This window comes from Pseudophryne corroboree, chromosome 5, assembly GCF_028390025.1.
Source record: "Pseudophryne corroboree isolate aPseCor3 chromosome 5, aPseCor3.hap2, whole genome shotgun sequence".
Lineage (NCBI taxonomy): Eukaryota > Metazoa > Chordata > Amphibia > Anura > Myobatrachidae > Pseudophryne > Pseudophryne corroboree.
The window spans coordinates 800,572,424-800,594,807 of record NC_086448.1 but is presented as its reverse complement, the minus strand read 5'-3'; the positions used below and the strand labels follow the sequence as shown (position 1 = coordinate 800,594,807).

The 22,384-nt window shown below is 46.0% G+C and overlaps 1 protein-coding gene and 1 long non-coding RNA gene across 2 annotated transcripts in view; one reads left to right on the top strand and one right to left on the bottom strand.

Annotated features, from left to right (window-relative positions):
• The window catches only part of DEPTOR (DEP domain containing MTOR interacting protein), a 110,334-nt gene that overhangs the window by 77,253 nt on the left and 10,697 nt on the right, over positions 1-22,384 (top strand). Inside the window, exons 6-7 of the mRNA XM_063924451.1 lie at positions 20,765-20,944; positions 21,434-21,571. Coding sequence (XP_063780521.1) covers positions 20,765-20,944; positions 21,434-21,571 — 318 coding nt within the window. The remainder of the gene's footprint in view (positions 1-20,764; positions 20,945-21,433; positions 21,572-22,384) is intronic.
• Positions 7,589-22,384, bottom strand: part of LOC134928568 (uncharacterized) — a 53,211-nt gene continuing 38,415 nt past the window's right edge. Inside the window, exon 2 of the long non-coding RNA XR_010177946.1 lies at positions 7,589-8,000. This is a non-coding gene — a long non-coding RNA (uncharacterized LOC134928568). The remainder of the gene's footprint in view (positions 8,001-22,384) is intronic.

Below are 22,384 nucleotides of genomic sequence, written 5' to 3'. Positions count from 1 at the left end.
AGCCTCTCCCCCAGGGCCAGGGTATCTCTCCTGTGGTGGCTGCAGGGTGCTCACCTTCTATAGGGCCGCAGGTTCGGCATTCAGGACTGGATCCTGGTGACCACGGACGCGTGCCTCCGAGGTTGGGGAGCAGTCACACAGGGAAAAATAAAATGTCCAAGGTCTTTGGTTAAGTCAAGAGACTTGTCTTCACTTCTTGGAACTAAGGGCCATATACGACGCCCTACGTCAGGCGGAGACCCTACTTCGCGACCAACCGGTTCTGATCCAGTCAGACAACGTCACCGCAGTAGCTCATGTAAACCGCCAAGGCGGCACAAGGAGCAGAGTGGCGATGGCGGAAGCCACCAGAATTCTTCGCTGGGCGGAGAATCATGTAAGCGCACTGTCAGCAGTGTTCATTCCGGGAGTGGACGACTGGGAAGCAGACTTCCTCAGCGGACACGACCTACGTCCTGGAGAGTGGGGACTTCATCAGGAAGTCTTAGCACAGATTGCAATTCGGTGGAGACTGCGTCCCGCCTCAACACAAAGCCGCAGAGTTATTGCGCCAGGTCAGGAGACCCTCAGGCAGTAAGCTGTGGACGCCCTAGTGACACCGTGGGTGTTCCGGTCGGTCTCTGTGTTTACTCCTCTTCCTCTCATACCCATGGTGTTGAGGATAATAAGAAAAAGAGGAGTGAGACCAATTCTCATTGTTCCAGATTGGACACGGAGGACCTGGTATCCAGATCAGCAGGAAATGCTCACAGAGAATCCGTGACCTCTTCCTCTAAGACAGGACCTGCTGCAGCAGGGGCCCTGTCTGTTCCAAGACTTACCGCGGCTGCGTTTGACGGCATGGCGGTTCAACGCAGTTCCTAGCGGTAATGGGTATTCCGGAGGAGGTCATTCTTACCCTAATTAAGGCTAGGAAGGAAGTGACATTGAAACATTATCACTGAATATGGCGAAAATATGTTTCCTGGTGTGAGGCCAGGAATGCTCCTATGGAGGAATTCCTTTTGGGCCGTCTGCTTCACTTCCTTCAAACTGGAGCAAACTTGGGCCTGAAATTAGGATCGATAAAGGTTCAAATTTCGGCCTTATCCATTTTCTTCTAAAAAGAATTGGCTTCTCTTCCTGAAGTACAAACATTTGTGTAGGGAGTACTGCATTTTTAGCCTCCTTTTGTACCGCCCGTGGCGCCTTGGGATCTTAACGTGGTGTTACGGTTCCTTAAGTCACATTGGTTTGAACCACTTAAGTCATTGGTGTTGAAATATTTCACCTGGAAGGTGGTCATGTTGCTAGCCTTGGCTTCGGCTAGGCGAGTTTCGGAATTGGAGGCTTTTCTCACTAAAAGCCCTATCTGATTGTCCATATGGATAGAGCGAAATTGCGGACCCGTCCTCAATTCCTGCCAAAGGTGGTCTCATCCTTTCATATGAACCAACCTATTGTCGTGACTGTGGCTACGCGTGACTTGGAGGATTCCGAGTCCCTTGATGTGGTCAGGGCTTTGAAAATTTACGTGGCCAGAACGGCTAGGATCTGCAAAACAGAAGCACTGTTTGTCCTGTATACAGCCAACAAGGTTGGTGGCCCTGCTTCAAAGCAGACTATTGCTCGCTGGATCTGTAACACGATTCAGCAGGCGCATTCTACGGCAGGATTGCCTTTACCTAAATCGTTTTAGGCCCATTCCACTAGGAAGGTGGGCTCTTCTTGGGCGGCTGCCCGAGGAGTCTCGGTACTACAGCTGTGCCGAGCTGCTACTTGGTCGGGGTCAAATACCTTTGCAAAGTTCTGTTAGTTTGATACCCTGGCTGAGGAGGACCTCCTGTTTGCTCAATCGGTGCTGCAGAGTCATCCACACTCTCCCGCTCGTTTGGGAGCTTTGGTATAATCCCCATGGTCCTTACAGAGTTCCCAGCATCCTCAAGGACGTTAGAGAAAATAAGATTTTACTTACCGGTAAATCTATTTCTCGTAGTCCGTTGAGGATGCTGGGCGCCCGTCCCAAGTGCGGACTTCTTCTGCAAGACTTGTATATAGTTATTGCTTACATAAGGGTTATGTTATAGTTTATCGGTTGAACCGAGGCTATGTTGTTGTTCATACTGTTAACTGGGTAGTTTATCACAAGTTATACCGTGTGGCTGGTATGAATCTCGCCCTTAGATTTACAAAAATCCTTCCTCGTACTGTCCATCTTCTCTGGGCACAGTTTCCCTAACTGAGGTCTGGAGGAGGGGCATAGAGGGAGGAGCCAGTGCACACCCAGAATCCAAAGCTTTCTTAAAGTGCCCTATCTCCTGCGGAGCCCGTCTATTCCTCATGGTCCTTACGGAGTCCCAGCATCCTCTACGGACTACGAGAAATAGATTTACCGGTAAGTAAAATCTTATTTTTTCAAACTCAGCCTGTAACATAGCAGTTAGGAGCTGATTGGTTGATACTTTATCTCCATCCACTTTATCTCTCTCCGAGGCTTAGTACATAGAACCCTAAATCTTGTATTCCTTGTTAGATGCCGGTCTCCGCGCTGCTGAGATGACAGAGGGTAATGTGTTCAGGCTCCCTGCCAGAACAGTGTCTTCTGCATAACGAAAGCAAATATTGCAAAAACGTGCCAAGAATTGAATATGATTTGAAGCCAACGTTTTTCTGCAGCGTAACGTTGTCCATTTGCTACTCGGGCAGCCTTCGCCTATTGTTGTAAAGCTTTGCCTGTCAGGTAGGAATTTAACAAGTTTAATGAGCTTTTGTTAACGCTGCATTGACCATAAAACTTGGGCAACAATAGTCAGCCGTGGGGCAGCGTGTAAGCAGTCTGCCTACTTCTGATTGGTCGTCCTGCTCACTCATTGCTCCACAGGTGAGTCAAGGTGACCTTATTCTTTTCACAGTAAAGTTTTACTCGGATTAATCGCTAATAGATTTAACTATTAAAGAAATATGACAGAAACATTTAATAAGTTGTAAAACAGGGACCTTTTTATTTTTTTTGTTAATATAAATCACTTTGTACATATTGAACGTTTGCACTATTTGTGTGTTTTTGGTTATTGAAGCAAGTGCTGACGTTCCCCATCTGTGGGGCGTTTCTCAGGTTAGCAAGGTGGACACAGAACGTTTTGTAACTTGCCGCAGAAGTTCCGCTTTCTCCCACTCTTAGGGGCCGGAGGAAACCTGGCCTTCGCTTTCACTGCAGCACCGTATCTTTCAACGGGTGTGGTATGTTAGGTGGATTACACTTAAGTCGACAGTGTCTAGGTCGACCACTATTGGTCGACACTAAGTAGGGAATCTATGTCGACATGAGAAATGGTCAACATGCGTATTTTTACTTTTTTTTTGTGTCGTTTTCTCCGTACGGTGACCAGGAACCCTAATTAGTGCACCGTGTTCGCTCGCCATGCTTCGGGCAAGGTGTCTCGCTCCGCTACCGCTGCGCCCGGCACAGGTTACCGTTCCCAATCGTAGTCCACGTGGATCGTAAAGTATGAAAAAGTTCAAAAGATGTGGAAAACTCATGTTGACCTTTTGTCATGGTGACCTAGAGTCCCTGTCGACCTACTTACTGTCGACCCAGGCAGTGTCGACCTACTTACTGTCGAACTAACGACCGGATCCCCTTTCAACACACTTCACCTCCTGTGACATCACTGTTCAAACAGACAAAATGACCAGTAATAAATACAGATCATATCACCACGCACTCACCCATAAATAACTATTTATAGTAACTGAGGATAATCGCAGCAGTATTAGTGGATAAAAATAGGAAAAATTCTAAATAATGCAGTGGTCCTAAATTGGAATAAAGTCCAGGTGTGTCCTCATACGCTATTGCCGCTGTTGCACCAAATATCTGTTCTCGGTGCGTCGGGTCCCGCACGACTTGCAACAAGCATCTTTTTTGCTAGAATGTGCGTCTTGCCCCATGTACACATTAGGTGATATATCTAGCGATATATATCGTTCCGCTGCAGATCAGAAAGATGTTTCGGCCATTGTGTACCATAAACCGCCTGTGCGTCATCCCATCTGAAGTGCTTCATGTGGCATTGGCTGACCCCAATGACGACTGCATACAGATGAATGCGGGATAGAAGGTTTATATCCGTACACCGGATCGTGCAGTATGTGTGGCCGCCCGTTATATTCTTCCATTGCTCTGATGTGTACTCGGCGGAAGTTGCACAAATTAAACAATCTAATATGACAAAACTGCTTAACGAGACTTCACTGATTAATTAGATGTGTGACATTGGCACGTCTGTGTCTGAGTCTGTATATGAAGTGCTACGATGCAGCAGCCACGTCTTTTCTGTGGTGCTGTATCTGCGACTTTTTGTACCTATTTAAAAATAATTCCACTGCAGTCAAAGTCGCAGCCCGGTGTGTCTGGTACAGATTGAGTGGTTCGCTGTACCTGTGGCTCGTATAAGTTGCAAATGTAACGTTTTCCATGCTGAACCTCTGCGTTCTACCACATGACAGTGTTTGCAGAACGGCAGCGGATGTCTGTGATGTGGAAACACACGTGATGCTCAGCACTTCTGAAAGGGTTTCTCAGATATCCACCATAAACCTAACATGTTTGTAGCAGAACCTGTCAGATTTGTTTCCCGTCGCTGCGGGATTACTTCGGCATTAGTTCTTGTTTTATAGAGAGGTGAAGCTTTCTCCTCTCCAGGCTCTTTCTCTGCGTTCCTCATTCACAGAGGTCCTGTGGATACGTTGTTTTATTATTATTATTATTATTATTATTATTATTATTATTATTATTATGCAATTATAAAGTGCCAGCCTGTAACACAGAGCAATACAACAATTGCTTAAAGGCAAAAAGAAATCACTTACAAGTACAAACCGATACAAGGTTTAAAGAGAGCCGGGAAGCTTACAATCTATAGGTAGGACAAACCACGGAGCATTGTAAGGGGTGAGATGTGTGAGGGGCAGGGTAGCTGGGAGGTGCACCTGTAGTTCTCTACCTGCCCCCCCCCCCCACCCACTTTCCCCCACACACACACTCACACCTTCCTGGGACAAGAATTGCTTCTCCCTGCATTACATTCAAATTGTCCGTCTTTTGTTCTGAAAAACTCCCCCACAGCCCTGTCCATAGTTCTGCTGAAGGGTGACTCCGCCTAACCGTATGATCGTCTCCCTGCAACATGTAGAACCGCAAGGGGAGGGGCTGGGATAAGTAATAGGTAATGTTGATGAGATCGGTTGGATGTGCACAGAAAGTTCTATCACTTTCATCTATACAGATGCTCACCTTTGCTAAAGGAATGAATGAAACGTAGAAGCGTAGGCTGGATACAGTAAGGGGCGATCATCTCAAATGCACCTCATGCAGTCACACCCCAACATGGACACACATCTGTCAGGAGACGCATCACATGCGGCTGCTGTGTGGTGACGTTACACGGTGGCTTCTGACTTGCAGTCTGTGCGATGCATGAAAGCAGGGTCACCACTATTTAATGAGGAAAACACTGCAATTTTGTACATTACTGAGCAAAATTCTTTGATTTTGCGCCTGTATTTGTTTTTTACATGGTAAATGTGAATTTAGTATGTAGTAATAATACTACCCAGAATCCCATGCATCTCTGCATGCTGAGCACAATGTATCTTTATACCGGGCGGAATTTACGCCTGTCTTGTATACGCACAATACACGTCCATCGGATGAATCGCAGTCATGAATGTTGCTGTGGCTTCTGTGCGTGTCGGCTGAAGAGAAAGTTAGGGCACCCTCCCCCTTAATAAAGTAGGGACTGCCATATAACCCCGGTCTGCCATTACTGACTCTGATGACTGTAGCAGTATATATGAGGATTAACCCTTGATTACTGGAGGCGGTAAGGAATGTAGTTATGTCTAGATGTATAAGACTGATCAGAGAGGGAATACTTGCTTGCTGTCCGCCGACATACTGGAAATGTCAAGTTGTCCGTATTCTGATTAATCTCTGATGATTTCATTGTTCCAGACGTGTTCAGTTCTGTGTAAGGCTCCGCAGCGTCCAATCAATATAATATACCTTATCATCCACACAACTGTTATAGTACATATATAGAGGCTGTCAATAAACATAAAGGTTTACTTCCATTGGAGATTGAGGTGGCTCAGCATTCGTCTGTGGGGGTCCCGGACCACCGCCTGTGACAGGGGTCCATTCCTGGAACCCCCTGTGGGGATATTCACCCTAGGATTGCTAACACTTCCATTTAATAAGGGACGCACATATGCCTCTGGCTGGCAGAGTGTGACTATGGGGGAAATGGTCAAACCTCAGAGAGAGATAAAGTAGAGACGTTGTCCAAAGCAACCAATCAGCTGTCATTTCAAAGACTGTGCCAGATAAATGACACAAGCTGATTTGTTGTTTTGTAGTCTCCATTTAATCTCTCTCCAAGGCTTGATACAGCTCCCCTCCAGTGAGACGATTACCTCAAGACGTTTCCTCTCACCTGGTCCCAGTCAATATGGCTGTTCACTTTTCATTCTGACCTCTTGGGGTTTAGAATCCTCAGCCTGCCTTCCCCTCCACTGTAATAAGCCTGTGACAGCGTCAGGTAGTTTGTACAGCCTCATAAGATCAGAGAGCGGGACAGCTGATAGGCATGCATGGTGCTAGTACTACAAATGGGCATTAATCATGTGTGTCACTTATTATAGGGCTGACTTGGCACCCCTAGCCGTTAAACAAGGGAGGCTCTCTGCCTGTATAATAGCCAGCGACCAGCTGCGGCACTGCAGTGAGGAGAAAGCTAAGTGGATGGCAGCTGGCCGGTGATTAGGGACTTGTGTTCTCAGCCTCTTTATACGTCTGATAAACCTAACCGATGTCACGCCGACGGGTGTAACAATTCTGTCAACAATATTTGTTTAGTTGGTACATTCTGGCGTCCTCATCTCAGCGATCATTAGTAAATATTTTACATATTGGGGGTCATTCCGAGTTGATCGCTAGCTGCCGTTGTTCACAGCGCAGCGACCAGGCTAAAAATTGGCATTTCTGCGCATGCGTATGCTCCGCAATGCGCACGCGCAACGTACGGGTACAAAGACCTTTGTGGTTGTGCACAGGTTCTAGCGAAGTTTTCAGTCGCACTGGCGGCCGTAAGAAGATTGACAGAAAGGGGGCGTTTCTGGGTGTCAACTGACCATTTTCAGGGAGTGTCTGCAAAAACGCAGGCGTGTCTGAAAAAACGCAGGCGTGGCTGGGCAGGTGCATGACGTCAAATCCGGACACGAATAGGCTGAAGTGATCACAAGCGCTGAGTAGGTTCAGAGCTACTCAAACTGCAAAAACTGTTTTTGCCGAGCTCGGCTGCACATGCGTTCGCACTTCTGCTAAGTTAAAATACACTCCCCATTGGGCGGCGGCATAGCGTTTGCACGGCTGCTAAAACTAGCTAGCGAGCGAACAACTCGGAATGACCCCCATTGTACCTGGTAAATTATTGCAGAATCCACCATAGACTCTTGTGATGTGTGTAAAAGCACTCGCCCTGCGGCCACTGGCATTTATGTAGTGACCTCAGATATCCTGCTAACGTACAGTACAGTATGCCGCCGATGATATCACGAATGGTTGCTTTATTTTTTGTTGTTGAGTTATAGCTTCTTATTCAGGGTGTTTTAAGACAGCAGGGGGCTTATGTGCTCTCTCCGCGTGGGCCCTACTCACCTGCCGGATCACACTTATATTTCCAGAGCAATGGCGTCAGCACCATTTTCACAGTAATTTCTCTACATGCATATCTGTGCATATCTTGTGGGGAAAATGGCGCCTGTAGATGAATGCTGTGCTGCTTTAATGTGGATGGCAGAAGTTACAGCACTGCCCTCCGCTTGTTCTTCAGGAAGTGCCTCTGCAGCCGGTGTTCAGCATGTCTGCAGCTAGTAAAGTCACACTTCTGCAGCTCTCCAGAGTCCTGTTCCTGAGGATTTCTGCAACTTCAGTGGACAGGTAAGTATCCTATAGTAGTCTGAGTGCACATAAACACAAAAAATAACATGACTTAGAGAACAAAACCTTGCAGAACAAGAGCAGGTTTATGAACATTCCAGCGTATGGGGACCTAAGACCCAAATTCACAGCGGGACGGCCGATCCCAAAGGTTTGGTGCCATAGTTGGCAGTGAGGAGGAGATGATGGTATAAGGGAGGGAAGGAAGAGCACATAAGGGAAGAGGGCCCTGCTCGTCTGAGCTTACATTCTAAAGGATGCAGTTCTTATGTTATTTACTAATGGGGCAACTCAGTTTTTCGAAAGTTAAATTGCCCTATTATACCATGCTGATGCCTGTTATATCGTGTTCATGTATACAAGAGGCGACACCTAGGGAGGCCAATCCCGGGATCGGGATCGGCGGGATCCCGGGATTTGGGCCCAAAAATGCCGGGATTTGAATCCCGGGTTTGGAGCTTCCAATCCCGGGATTCAAGGGATTACAGTGCGCATGTGCGGGAGGGTGCCACTGCTGCGACCGCTTCCCTGATTGGCCGCCGGTCCGCCAGCTCTGGTTGGCTGGCGGCCGGCGCTTCATTTGAAATGCTCCCGCGTTCAGTGAGTCCATGGCTGCCGCGGCCGCCCGCCTAATAGTAAGTGTCATTACTTACACCCACCCTCCCTCTCGCGCCGCTACCAACCCTTCAGCGCCGCTACCTACATTCTCCCTCCCGCACCACTACCTACACCCACCCTCCCGCACTGCTACCTACCCCCTCCCTACCTCCCGCACCGCTACCTACACCCTCCCTACCTCCCGCACCACTACCTACACCCTCCCTCCAGCGCTGCTCCCTACAACCTTCACTGGTCCCTACTGCAATCCCGGGATCCCGGGAATCCTGGGATTGACCGTTTTTCAATCCCGAATCCCGGGATTGAAAAAACGGCCCGGGATTGGCCTCCCTAGCGACACCTTACTTCCCAAACAGAGTTGAGTTCTTAATAAGCCAATCCAGGCAAATTAGGTACCATTTGGACGTATTGCACGGACTACAAGTACCAGAAGCTCCAGTCTGGGGCCATTTTAAAACCTGCCAACATTCCTGATCTGCAAGACACTCATTCAGCACATTACTCCCCACATCATGTATTCAGATATAACCCAGATAACGCAGCCACTAGTGCTTTAAAAGCTTTTTCAGTTCTTTCCTTTTGCTGCTATCATTTTTCAAGGCAACCAATGCAATTTATCAAGGATGGATCCTACCCTGCTGTATTATACTCTCATTGCTCCCTCGGAAATGCTGCGTTTGCACCGACCGTGGCCCTGTCAGAGATTGAGTGAATGGAACAGGGGCCTCTTGTCCTGAGCCTGCTGAAATACACGGTTATCTTTTTAAATGCCCAGTTGGCAGCGATGCTAGGTCGTCTTCTGATTAATGGTATCCAGATGTTCCTGCACAAATGCAAAGTCGCTTTCAGCTCGTCAGCCAGGATTATGTGTAATTTAGCACAGCCCCGGCAAGAGTCTGGCTTGTAGCAGGATTCTTTCAAGTGAAGGCTAGGGCCCTACCCATCCCTGCTGCAGCAAGCCTCCCATAAATTATACAGAACTGCTTTCATGTTCTAGTCTGTCAGCACCGCCGGTTCCTCAAGGCGCTTCACAGAAAGCCAAATTAAGACCCTTATTAAAAATACATATTTGTATCTTATAGAGATGAGCGGGTTCGGTTCCTCGGAATCCGAACCCCCCGAACTTCACCCATTTTACACGGGTCCGAGGCAGATTCGAATCTTCCCGCCTTGCTCGGTTAACCCGAGCGCGCCCGAACGTCATCATCCCGCTGTCGTATTCTCGCGAGATTCGTATTCTATATAAGGAGCCGCGCGTTGCCGCCATTTTCACTCGTGCATTGGAGATGATAGGGAGAGGACGTGTGCAGCGTTCTCTCAGTTGTGTTCAGTGTGCTGCAAATATCTGTGCTCAGTGTGCTTGCAAATATCTGTGCTCAGTGTGCTGCAAATATCTGTGCTCAGTGTGCTTGCAAATATCTGTGCTCAGTGTGCTGCAAATATCTGTGCTCAGTGTGCTGCAAATATCTGTGCTCAGTGTGCTGCAAATATCTGTGCTCAGTGTGCTTGCAAATATCTGTGCTAAGTGTGCTGAAAATATCTACGTTCTCTGCCTGAAAAACGCTCCATATCTGTGTTGCATTGTAGTATATAGTAGGAGGACAGTGCAGAATTTTGCTGACCAGTGACCACTAGTATTATATCAGTACGGTACAGTAGTCCACTGCTCTACCTACCTCTGTGTCGTCAAGTATACTATGTCAAAGTCCGAAAAATATCTCTATACACACTGCCATATTTGCACCTCACACTGGTCCGCGCTGCGCATGCGTGCGCTCTCCCGTGAAGGCGCATACCCGCTGTTGCGTGCACCCGCTGGTGCACGGTATGCGTATTTACGGTAAAGTTTGTGTAGTCGTAGCGTGCGACTCAATCGTTACATATTTTTCACAAATAATGTATTTTATAGATCATGGTCCCTTTGATAGATTCTGAAAGTTTGGTTAATATAGAATGTTTATGAACAGAGGAATCCCTCTTTGTTTGATACGAAGGGTCAGATAGGAGTAATACAGTGGTGTTTAGTATCCATCGGAAGAATATTTAATTAGAAATATTCCGGTGTTGGTTTGAAGCAGATCAATCGCTCGTGCGAATAGTTATGGACATAAGAAGTTTATGAACATTTACTTTATTTGCACTTTATTACCCATGCGGCGGGAAACCCAGTTTCCCTCCCACCTGAGCAGTTGGAAATAGTCACAGCCCACCTGTATGAATCAACCTATGACCTTTTGTTATAATGCGAAGCCGAATTCCTGTGTCCAATGAACAATGAGATTGTAGGGACCATTGAATTGTATTGTGTGTGGGGCATAAATAGCAGGCCGACCATATCCAACTTCTCTCTCTTCAACGGTTCTCATTGCTGATAATCGGGAGCTGGATATCGAGGCGCATGCGATCGTTCCCCTTGTGCGTAAGTTCTCTCCGTAATCATATTGTCTTACTGTGAGCCATTTCTCTCTCTCCCTCTCTTCTCTTTCTCTCGTATTTTTCCTTGATTAGACTTGAATTGTATTGTATTGTATTTCCTGTGTAGTTATCTGGTTAGTTGGTTTATGTTATATTGTAGTGTATGCTTTGTACTGTGATTCCTTTTGCAAGTATAATAGTCATAATACACATAATAGGTTTCGGACCCTAAGCCCAGGTATCTGTGTATTCTTTATAGTGTTAAGTACTCCCTGAGCATCGGTGACACTCAAGCAGCTTTGTAGTTAATCAGGTTACACAAGGTTGCACTTACACTTTGTCTCTACATTAAGGTTTGCTGTGTATTTCATTGCTAAAGGTATAGATATAAAGGTTTAACGTTGTGAGCGTCTGCATCGCTGGTGATCTCCTCGTGGTCCCTAGCGCTGCTACGCTATAGCGAATCATTACGATAAGTCAACAGCCAATATTCTGCCTGCCTGCGATCACTTGGCCGTGAGTGAACGTGACGCCTGAGCGTCTCGATCACGGCTAAGCGATCGATACGCAACTTGCGTACCCTTACGGTACTTCTTACGTAGATAGCGTACAGTGTTCTTAGACCTCAAAGGGTTATATACACGATAAATATTTAGCTTTATCAATTATCCATCCATACCTGTGGTGCATTTTAGTTGTTGTGCGCAGTAGTAGGAGGACAGTGCAGAATTTTGCTGACCACCAGTATATAATATATAGCAGTACGGTACAGTAGTCCACTGCTCTACCTACCTCTGTGTCGTCAAGTATACTATCCATCCATACCTGTGGTGCATTTCAGTTGTGCGCAGTATATATAGTAGTAGGCCATTGCTATTGATACTGGCATATAATTCCACACATAAAAAAATGGAGAACAAAAATGTGGAGGGTAAAATAAGGAAAGATCAAGATCCACTTCCACCTCGTGCTGAAGCTGCTGCCACTAGTCATGGCCGAGACGTTGAAATGCCATCACGGAGTGGCAAGGAACGGCTGAGGCCCTGGCCTATGTTCATGGCTAGTGGTTCAGATTCACATAAGGATGGAAGCACTCATCCTCTCGTTAGAAAACTGCAGTGCCACTCCTAGATGGGCCAGGTGTTTGTGTCGGCCACTTGGGTCGCTTAGCTTAGTCATTCAGCGACCTCGGTGCAAATTTTAGGACTAAAAATAATATTGTGAGGTGTGAGGTGTTCAGAATAGACTGGAAATGAGTGGAAATTATGGTTATTGAGGTTAATAATACTATGGGATCAAAATTACCCCCAAATTCTATGATTTAAGCTGTTTTTGAGGGTTTTTTGTAAAAAAAAACACCCGAATCCAAAACACACCCGAATCCGGCAAAACATTTTCAGGGAGGTTTTGCCAAAATGCGTCCGAATCCAAAACACGGCCGCGGAACCGAATCCAAAACACAAAACCCGAAAAATGTCTGGTGCACATCACTAGTATCTTAGTACTTTTTCCTGTCACAATGTAAAACCTCCAGAAACTAGATTGCAGCTTCAGTTTTCTTTTTCTTTCTTTTTTTTTTTAAATATTTTTATTGCCATATTATTTATTTAAATCATACAGTTATTAAACAGCGTCATACACATAATACTGCTCGTAATACATTTCCAGTCAAAGTTGTTATTAAAGAATAATCTATTCTGTCATTTATTACACAGCATCTGTATAGTATGTCAGAGGTGCATACGATTATTCCATTACTTGTAAAAAAAAGCCACCTCCGTGTCTGCCCCCCCTTCTTAGTCCTGCATGCCCCATCCCTCACTACATTGTCATCCCCTTTAGAAACCAAATGGGACTAGTCTTGACGGCCATGGCGAGAATGCAAGTGTCAATCCGGCAATAGGTGGCTGCAACTTCATATAATATAGCAGCCTTACTAATGTACAGATGTGTCCTCATACATAATGGCTGCAGTCACGACAAACAGCCCTTCTAGGCGCGTCCGGTCACGTGACCATCTTCTAGCGTTGGGCGTCTTTTTTTGCTTTTGTTTTGCTGAAAATGCATCTTCGTCACAACGCAGTGCGACAAGGGCGCACAAGGAGTCTAGGCTGATTAATGTGACACTTGTACGTATGTTGTGTGCGACTGAGTCTCTGAGTCTGTATATGAAGTGCTACAGTGCAGCAGCCGCGATTTTTTTTCCGATGCAAGTTCTGATCTGCTCCGTATACATACTCAGTCACACACTATATACAAGTGTCATATCACATTAGGAGGTGGTTGAAAGATGGAGAGTTACAAGGTTGATAGTCAGTAGGTCGACACCATAGGGACAACAGGGCCAAAACGTCGACATTAAAAAAGTTGACACATATGGCCAACACGTTTTTTCATGTTTTTACAACTTTTGCTGCATTCACTTTCCGCATCACAAACTATTACCTTTAGTAACTTTATGACGAGCTAAGCGAGCCCATGAGAGGGCACGCATTTCACAAATTTAGGTTAGTCCTTGTCCGTCCTAGTCATATTGCGTTGCAGTGTGACAGTACATGGAGATGTTCAAGGGTATGTCAAAGGTGAGGCAACCATCCTGGGTGCCAGGCTATACCTAAACCGGTTTAGTCCTTAGAATGGCTGCCTATACTTGTGATATAGGTTCAGTCCTTAGAATGGCCACCTCTACTTCTAATATAGGTTTAGTCCTTAGAATGGCCGCCTATACTTGTAATATAGGTTCAGTCCTTAGAATGGCCGCCTCTACTTGTGATATAGGTTTAGTCCTTAGAATGGCCGCCTATACTTGTGATATAGGTTTAGTCCTTAGAATGGCCGCCGATACTTGTAATATAGGTTCAGTCCTTAGAACGGCCGCCTCTACTTGTGATATAGGTTTAGTCCTTAGAATGGCCGCCTCTACTTGTGATATAGGTTTAGTCCTTAGAATGACCGCCTCTGCTTGTGATATAGGTTTAGTCCTTAGAATGGCCGCCTTTGCTTGTGATATAGGTTTAGTCCTTAGAATGGCCGCCTTTGCTTGTGATATAGGTTTAGTCCTTAGAATGGCCGCCTCTACGTGTGATATGGGTTCAGTCCTTGGAATGGCCGCCTCTACTTGTGATATAGGTTCAGTCCTTAGAATGGCCGCCTCTGCTTGTGATATAGGTTCAATCCTTAGAATGACCGCCTCTACTTCTGATATAGGTTTAGTCCTTAGAATGGCCGCCTCTACGTGTGATATGGGTTCAGTCCTTGGAATGGCCGCCTCTACTTGTGATATAGGTTCAGTCCTTAGAATGGCCGCCTCTGCTTGTGATATAGGTTCAGTCCTTAGAATGACTGCCTCTACTTGTGATATAGGTTCAGTCCTTGGAATGGCCGCCTCTACTTGTGATATAGGTTCAGTCCTTAGAATGACCGCCTCTGCTTGTGATATAGGTTTAGTCCTTAGAATGGCCGCCTCTGCTTGTGATATAGGTTCAGTCCTTAGAATGGCCGCCTCTACTTGTGATATAGGTTTAGTCCTTAGAATGGCTGCCTTTACTTGTGATATAGGTTCAGTCCTTAGAATGGCCGCCTCTACTTGTGAATATAGGTTTAGTCCTTAGAATGGCCGCCTCAACTTGTGATTAGAGATGAGCGGGTTCGCATTTACTCTGTTCTTTACGCCGGAATTATCGCCATTTCTTATTTTCTGGATTTTTCTTATTGGCTAACCAAAACACGTGACGTTCAATAGCCAATGAGGAGATTCGGGTAAATCCGAGTAAAACCAAACCCGCTCATCTCTACTTGTGATATAGGTTCAAATCCTTGGAATGGCTGTCTCTATTGTGTGCAGTAACAAAATGGTGGCTTTTATGTCACATCTAGGGTGAGCACATTTTCTGCAGATATTTTTTGCATTCCGTTAATTCTCCATGTTCGCCTGAAACACATCTTTGTAGACCTCATTCCTAACCTATTTTATTAAACTTCCCACATTGAAATGAAGACACCGGCAACTTTCGCTAATCCACAAGCAGTGTGACAGCTGTTTTTGTGTATTAGAGTGTTGTCCGAGAACGCCAGAGCTGACTCTAGGAACGAGTCTGCATCGCCAGGCTGCTGATTTCCTAGACAAATGTTAAATTAATGAAACGGGAAGGTCCTGAGGAGTTTTCCACAAGGAGAGGTAAGTAGGCCACTGAATATCTGGGGCACGAACTTCTGGGTTACGTCACTTACATTATGGCCACTTAGTGTTTTCTCAGACGTACATCCAGCAGTAAAAAAAGGGATACAATCATTGAGATTTAAATACAGATAATTTTTTTTTATAATACTAGAAAAATATATTTCTCTAACGTCCTAGTGGATGCTGGGAACTCCGTAAGGACCATGGGGAATAGCGGGCTCCGCAGATGTAACATGTGCAGAGATAGTTAGATTTGGGTGGGTTATTTTGTTTGTGTGCAGGGTAAATACTGGCTGCTTTATTTTTACACTGCAATTTTAGATTTCAGTTTGAACACACCCCACCCAAATCGAACTCTCTCTGCACATGTTACATCTGCCCCCCCACTCGCTGCAGTGCACATGGTTTTGCCCATCTGCTAACAAAATTGCTGCTACAATCAGGTCTGAATTAACCCCCCCCCCCCCCATGTTCAGAGCATACTTGTCCAGAGAGGAGATGCAGCGGAGCCAGGCTCTTTATGTTAGGCCATGTGGAGTGGTGGGGCTAATATGCAAATTTTAGCCCTATTCTCCCGCTATTCCTGTATATTCCCATACAGCCTTATAATCTGCTATGAAATATTTGTTAATTAAATTAAATGAATTTGGTTATAGGTGTTTTTTTGTGTGTGCGAAGGGGGGGGCATTCTTTGTAGGTGCGCATGGCATATACACAGTAAGGGAAGAGCCTGGGGGAAGCCCAACATCTCTTGGAGTGTTGTGCTCGCCCCAAAGTGGTGAAAATGTGGGTGTACTGTAAAGCCACTCTTCTTCCCATAAGGCCATGCCCCCTTTTTGGACGCATGCTAGGTAAACCCTTGTTAAGTTTGATTAACTTTCAGGAAAAGAGCAATACCTTAAATACACAAATGTTCAGGCCGCTGCGACCGTTAAGCGTGCGTGTGTGTAACCCCTATCAAATGCGTATACGTTGCATAAGCACGCCGTCACGCTGTAAGCACAAAGTAGCTACACGTGCGGCAGAATACACTTTATAACCCCTAACAGGAAAGGAATGTGACACCAATTGTATATGTAATGTTGAGGTCCAACCCAGCAAAAAATATTTACTCAAAAGGGGGTACAACAAGAAATACAATCACATAAGAGAAAAGGCTACAATCAATGGATACATACGTTTGTTCGCCTGCACCACCCGGTTCCGGTCCTCAGTCAATCTGGATAGATGACCTTCAGAGAATGTGTCTGTCCGGCCAGGAGGCTTGGCTTTTATACATTAGTCCAAATCATGAAACAGTGGAAACTGTAACCTCTTCACCCATAGGACAAAGGGCTGGTCATTTACAGTACAGGAGGGGTCATAGGTCGGTTTGAATAGGTGTGCGATGCCTTGTCCAGGTGCACTTGCAGTTGGTCTCCACTAGGTTCCCGCCGAATATCAAGAGAACAGTAAATACAGTGTAATATTAATATTGTACTCCTGCGTATAGATATGCGCAGGAGCGTACTACTTTCTGCAAACTGCTACCGGAATATTGCCCTTGAAATACTGTACAGCTGGATACCAAACACCACCTCCTAACCTAATTCTGTCCCCTCATATCCTGCAAAGTTGAATCCCTCTGTTGTTATACCTTTGAAGCAAATGTAACTCGCTGGTGTGGTGCATGTAGGCTATGTGTAATTTATGCACAATGTGGATTAAATATGAGATATGTCTTTGTGGCTTTTCCATGCGAATACAAATGCTACCTTATTTACTCATACCACGCGTTAATACGCAGGACCGTGTGAGCCAATATACATAACGTGCAAGTATGCGCACGCACGGCAGAACAAGCACCCGCACGGAGGCCATCTGTGTGGTGTTTGCACGTGATGCGTGTGGCTATAATATTTTTGACTTCGACACCCTATATGTTAGGATGTTGCTATAAGTGCATGCTGGCTTCTTCATTTCAAAGTTGACCTTTGCATCTACATATAATAAAACACAGACTTGTTTTCAGCCCTTAGACTCTGCGGACAGTGAAGTACATATTTCTTTCTGTAAACTAGAGCACACGGTTCAGGCGTCTGGAGATCATGTTCCCAGGATGTGGAAAATGATGGTTTCTTAGAATCCTGACAACATCTTGTGTCTTTCCTCTGCAGCACGGGGTGGGGGTGGGGGGGTGGGGTGTTAGGGGACCACACGTTTCAATTTTACTGTATGTTTCAATGAATCTATAAGGAGCATCGATGAAAGTTAACCTGTCACCCATACGCAGCGCAAATCCAATGTCCTGTGGGACTAATTCAGATACTGAATGTACATAAACCCGATGGTTGCAGGTCAGAGAAACTGGCAGTGTGCGTCTGTTTACACAAGACGGGGGTTGCTGCATTGTGGGGCAGACCTAACCCTTATTGTTTTTAAGACACAAATAGATGCCAACATATATTCCAGTGTGTCACAAATATCCCCTACCTCAGCTCCCCCAAGGCCAGTCCCCCGTCCCCCAAGTCTTTGGCAGCAGAGGGGATAATTGAGACACCGCTAGCAGTAATACCTCATGTAGCTGCATTTGTGTATTAGCCAATGTCAGGGTGGTTGCCACAGATCTGCGTGGTGGTGTGTTTGTGGTTGAACAGGAATACGTTTCAGTTCCCTTTCTTATGTTTGTGTCACTGTTTAGTTGCTGGAAAATGTAGAACCTCTAATTACGGCTGAATCAAAGCCTCACTTTTCCGTTAAAAGCTTTCCAAGTGGAGCAACATAGGGGGTGAATCAGACCTGATCGCTGGGCTGATAATTGTGCTGTCCTGCGTTCAGATAGTTGCCGCCCCCAGGGGGAGTGTAAATTCGCCGTGCAAGTGTGCGATGCCATGTGTACGCTGAGCTTCTAAAATCCACTTTGTGTAGTGTGTGCGCAGTCCAGGACTTACTCCTACAGTGCGATCACATCAGGCTGATCAGGGCCGGAGCTGACGTCAGAGGCCCTCTCTGAAAACGCTTGGAAACGCCTGCGTTTTTCCGGACACTTCCAGTAAACGGTCAGTTACCACCCACAAACGGCCTCTTCCTGTCAATCTCTTTGCAAACGCCCGTGCGATCGGATTTTTCGCACCATCCCGTCGCTGACCGGCGATGTCCGTTGTTGATGGTCAACGCATGTGCGCATTGTGGTGCATGCGCAGTTAGTAACTGATCGCCCACTGTGCGAAAATGCATAGCAGCAATCAGATCTGAATGACCCCCTTAACCAATTAACTGAAAGAACATATATGTAAAACGTATCCAAAATGATTTTATAAAAAAATAAAATAAAAAGACACATTTGTAAAATATAGTTTTTTCAAACATGGGAACATCGCGATAATCACTATTTGAACCATCAAGTTTTAATTTCCCCAATGGGGAGGGGTTTAACTTACATTTTCATAGCGGCTGCGCTTCTCTGCAGCTGGAGTGTTCTGCTGTGCTGACCGATCAGCGATCGACAGCGGACACCGGGCAGAGAGTGCAGTGATGCACATAGGCAAACGCAGGGAGGGGTTCCGGTTGCCCAGAAACTCCCCTCCTCTTGGCAAGTGGCTCAGATTATGGCAATAGCAATGGTATATAATATGATGACTAGAGCTGCCGACACATCATGCAGTGTAAGGGACAGAGCAGAGCTGCTACACATGCCCAGTGGTAGCAGCTTCTACCAAGTTTGCTGCATGTGAGTCCTGAATCAGTGCACCGGACCAGAGTGTAGCTACCAGGAAGAAGAGACAGGGGCCTTACCATGTGGTGGGAGAATGTGTGCTTAGAAAGTGCAGTACTGGTTCTATTATGTTTGTCTTTATTTTTTATAGTATGTTTAACCTTTTCCTGACCACTTATTTATATTCTTTAAATATGTTTGATACAGCCTATACTACAGGGATAAATATTAATACTGTATTCCATGTTCCGTAGAGTGGGAGACACTGGATTGCATTTGGAAACCTCCCTCTCGAAATCCTGTGTTTGCCACTGATGCAGAGGGATGGGGGAGGCCTCTGTGAGTGGCAACTGCTAGAAGATTATCTTTCGGCAGCCAGCCACTCTGTGTACCTGACTAATCACATTGTTTGCGACCAGGTCAGATGATGCACTGCCAGGTGTGGTCGCAAACGATGTGACCATGCCAGGCAAGTGGTTAATACTTGTTTTCTGCTTTCAAGTGCATAGTATTTGAAGAGAAGTTGAATAAAATGGGTTTATATTAATTAAAGGAAGACACCTAGGGCCTGATCCAAAGGTAGACATGGCGGTCGCCTGGCTGTGACTTTATGCAAATACAGCTATAAAGTCCACATCTGTACGTATGAATGTGTACCACATCTGTACGTATGAATGTGTAGTAACTGAGACGCCCACTTTGAGCATCCATGTACGCTGTAAAACCGCCTGGTGTGTCTTTTGCCGCCAGTAGCCGATTTACCGATTTACCATCTGAGTGTGGCCTCCTAAGTGAACGAGTGGCAGTTTGAGTACACAAACACTTCAGTGACAGTAACATGGCTCCGTAGCATGGATCTGCCACTACAGTGTCCATAACATTCATAGATTTGTTTGAAGCCAGTATCTGCTCTTACATTTAGCATTTAGCATAATGTTGTTGATAAAATCCATTGGAATGTTGGCCAAAATAGGGACACAGAGGATGTGAGTGACTGTCAGGCCACACAGAGACTCCATAACTGGGATGCTGGGTTTATTGGTAAACAGCAGCTACAGGGTAATGCATAGGGTTGGCAAATGACCATCGGGTGTTAAAAACAATGATGGTTATCCACCAATGGCAGAGATCCAATGGTTCTTCACCTTTTGATTCTACAGAGTGCCCCCCACCCCCCAATGTTTTTTTTTTCCCTTCTACTTGGTGCTGGGACATGGAGATTAGCTCCTAGCTCCTCCCCCTGATGAACCCATGAAGCCCTGTCCCCAGGCTCTGATTGGCCTGCAGTCTAGTGCGTAATAAAGCAGGGATGACCAAGGGTGCATGAAACAATTAATTGTTCCCTTGTGGATGCTTTTTTACCATCGAGTTTAACCACCACTAGTACCATCGATGGCCATCCCTACTGTAACACTAAGGGGTCTATTTACTAAGCCTTGGATGGAGGTAAAGTGGACGGAGATAAAGTACCAGCCAATCAGCTCCTAACTGCCACGTCACAGGCTGGGTTTGAAAAATGGCAGCTAGGAGCTGATTGGCTGGTACTTTATCTCCATCCACTTTACCTCCATCCAAGACTTAGTAAATAGACCAACAGTAAAGAAACGTGGCTGAAGCGTGCACATGTGCTATAGTCCATTAGGTTGGAGGTCTCAACTCTCTGGAGACTCTGGGTCCTAGAGCCTCGCAAATATAACACACAGTGAAAAGTGCTGCTCTCCCAGCAAATGTTGTCATTTTAATGTCTGATGGTACATCGTTGTGGATTATGTTGGCACTATATAAATGATGGATGCTATACTGATATGGAATCGCTACCCTTTGTTCAGGAGTTTTATACTTATTTGTGTTTGTTTTTTTTCTATTCTGCCATCAGTGTCAAACAAGCACCACTTTGTGGACTGCTCTCTTCTGTATCAGTTTCGATTGAACTTCAGACGCAGGCGGAGGTTCATGGAGGTCCTCATCAAGAGACCCCAAGCCGTGCCGGAGTGTCAGGACAGCCCGTTCTGCCTGCGCAAGCAGAGCCAGGACAAGTCTGCCAGCTTCCACTCCGGTAGGCCATCAGTATGGGTCCCGCTGTATCTTATTACATGTCATGCGTACGTTTCCGTGTTCCCTGTAATAGAACGATGATGCTTTATCTAGTAACAAATAGAAAAATTGTGTGTAATGGAATATAAGACAGCATGGTTGGTGCGCTGGCTAGCTTTGCTGCTTCACAATACTGAGGTCTTGGGTTCGATTCCCACCCTGGCCTTAAATGTGCAAAGTTTATATGTTCTCCCCATGCTTGTGTGGGTTTCCTCCCACAATCCAAAAATATACTGGTAGATTACTTAACCGTGGGTTCTGAACGCATCCCGTCCATTCCTAGTGATTGTATAGATGCTTTCCATGGAACGTGCCCCACAGAACGCTGCCCCCACTAGGTGATGTGTGCATACTGCACTAATCAGAAATGATGTATCCTGGGGACAACATAAGGAAAGCCCTGATATGTAGTAGCTTAATTTTCACCTTTGCTGTCTGCATTCTTACACAGTGAGCTCCAGCAATGAGGTGAAAGTGGTGCCCTCCATCCGGCGGACCAGCATGAGCATCAGTAACAGCAGCGGATACTTCAGCGTCACCTCGCCCGTTGGTATCAGCCCGCCCGTCATACTCTGCAATCCCAGATCAGGTTGGTCCGCTGAGCTAAAGAACGGCTGCCGGGAAGCCTGCTGAGAGGCTCGGGGGTGGGTCTGCGGAGGGGACTCCAGCCCTAGTAATCTGTTCAGCTGCATGGAACTTTTATCAGACCTTTCTAGTTATTAATGAATTTATCTATTACTGGGGCAGATGTATTAAGCCTGGAGAAGTGATAAAGCAGTGATGAGTGGAAGGTGATAACGCACCAGCCAATCAGCTCCAATATGTAAATTGACAGGAGCTGATTGGCTGGTGCATTATCACCTTGCACTTATCACTTCTCCAGGCTTAATACTTCTGCCCCACTGTGCCTTACACATTGAGTAGTTGTCTATAGTATATCTTATTTTGTACTATACTTCTGTACAGTATTTTGTGGGCCTTGAGTCCCTATAGCTATAGTTACCCGAGTGCCCTTTAAACGTTAGCCTGACACTGGGTGCGCAGTGATACGCAGCTCAGCCTGGGCTTTCGGTCCCAGTGATATAGTTCAGTCTCCTTAGTAACGTCACAACATCAACCTCATCTCCGTACACAGGTTTTCCCGCTTGGTGACCCTGCCAGTGCATCCAGGAAGTGTGCCAGTCTCCGCAGCGTTGCTATGCTAAGTACCTGGCAGGCAGTGGGCACCACGAGGCTAACCCTAGTGGCTGCGGGCAGCAATTTTTCTGTGCAGTCAGCAGCCTGTGCATCCTGTGTCTTAAGAGATAAGAACACACATTCTGCACTTCTACACAGCCGCAGAGAGTAGGAATCCCGCCCGTCTCAAATGGAAAAATATATAAATAAATCTACAGCGATTTCT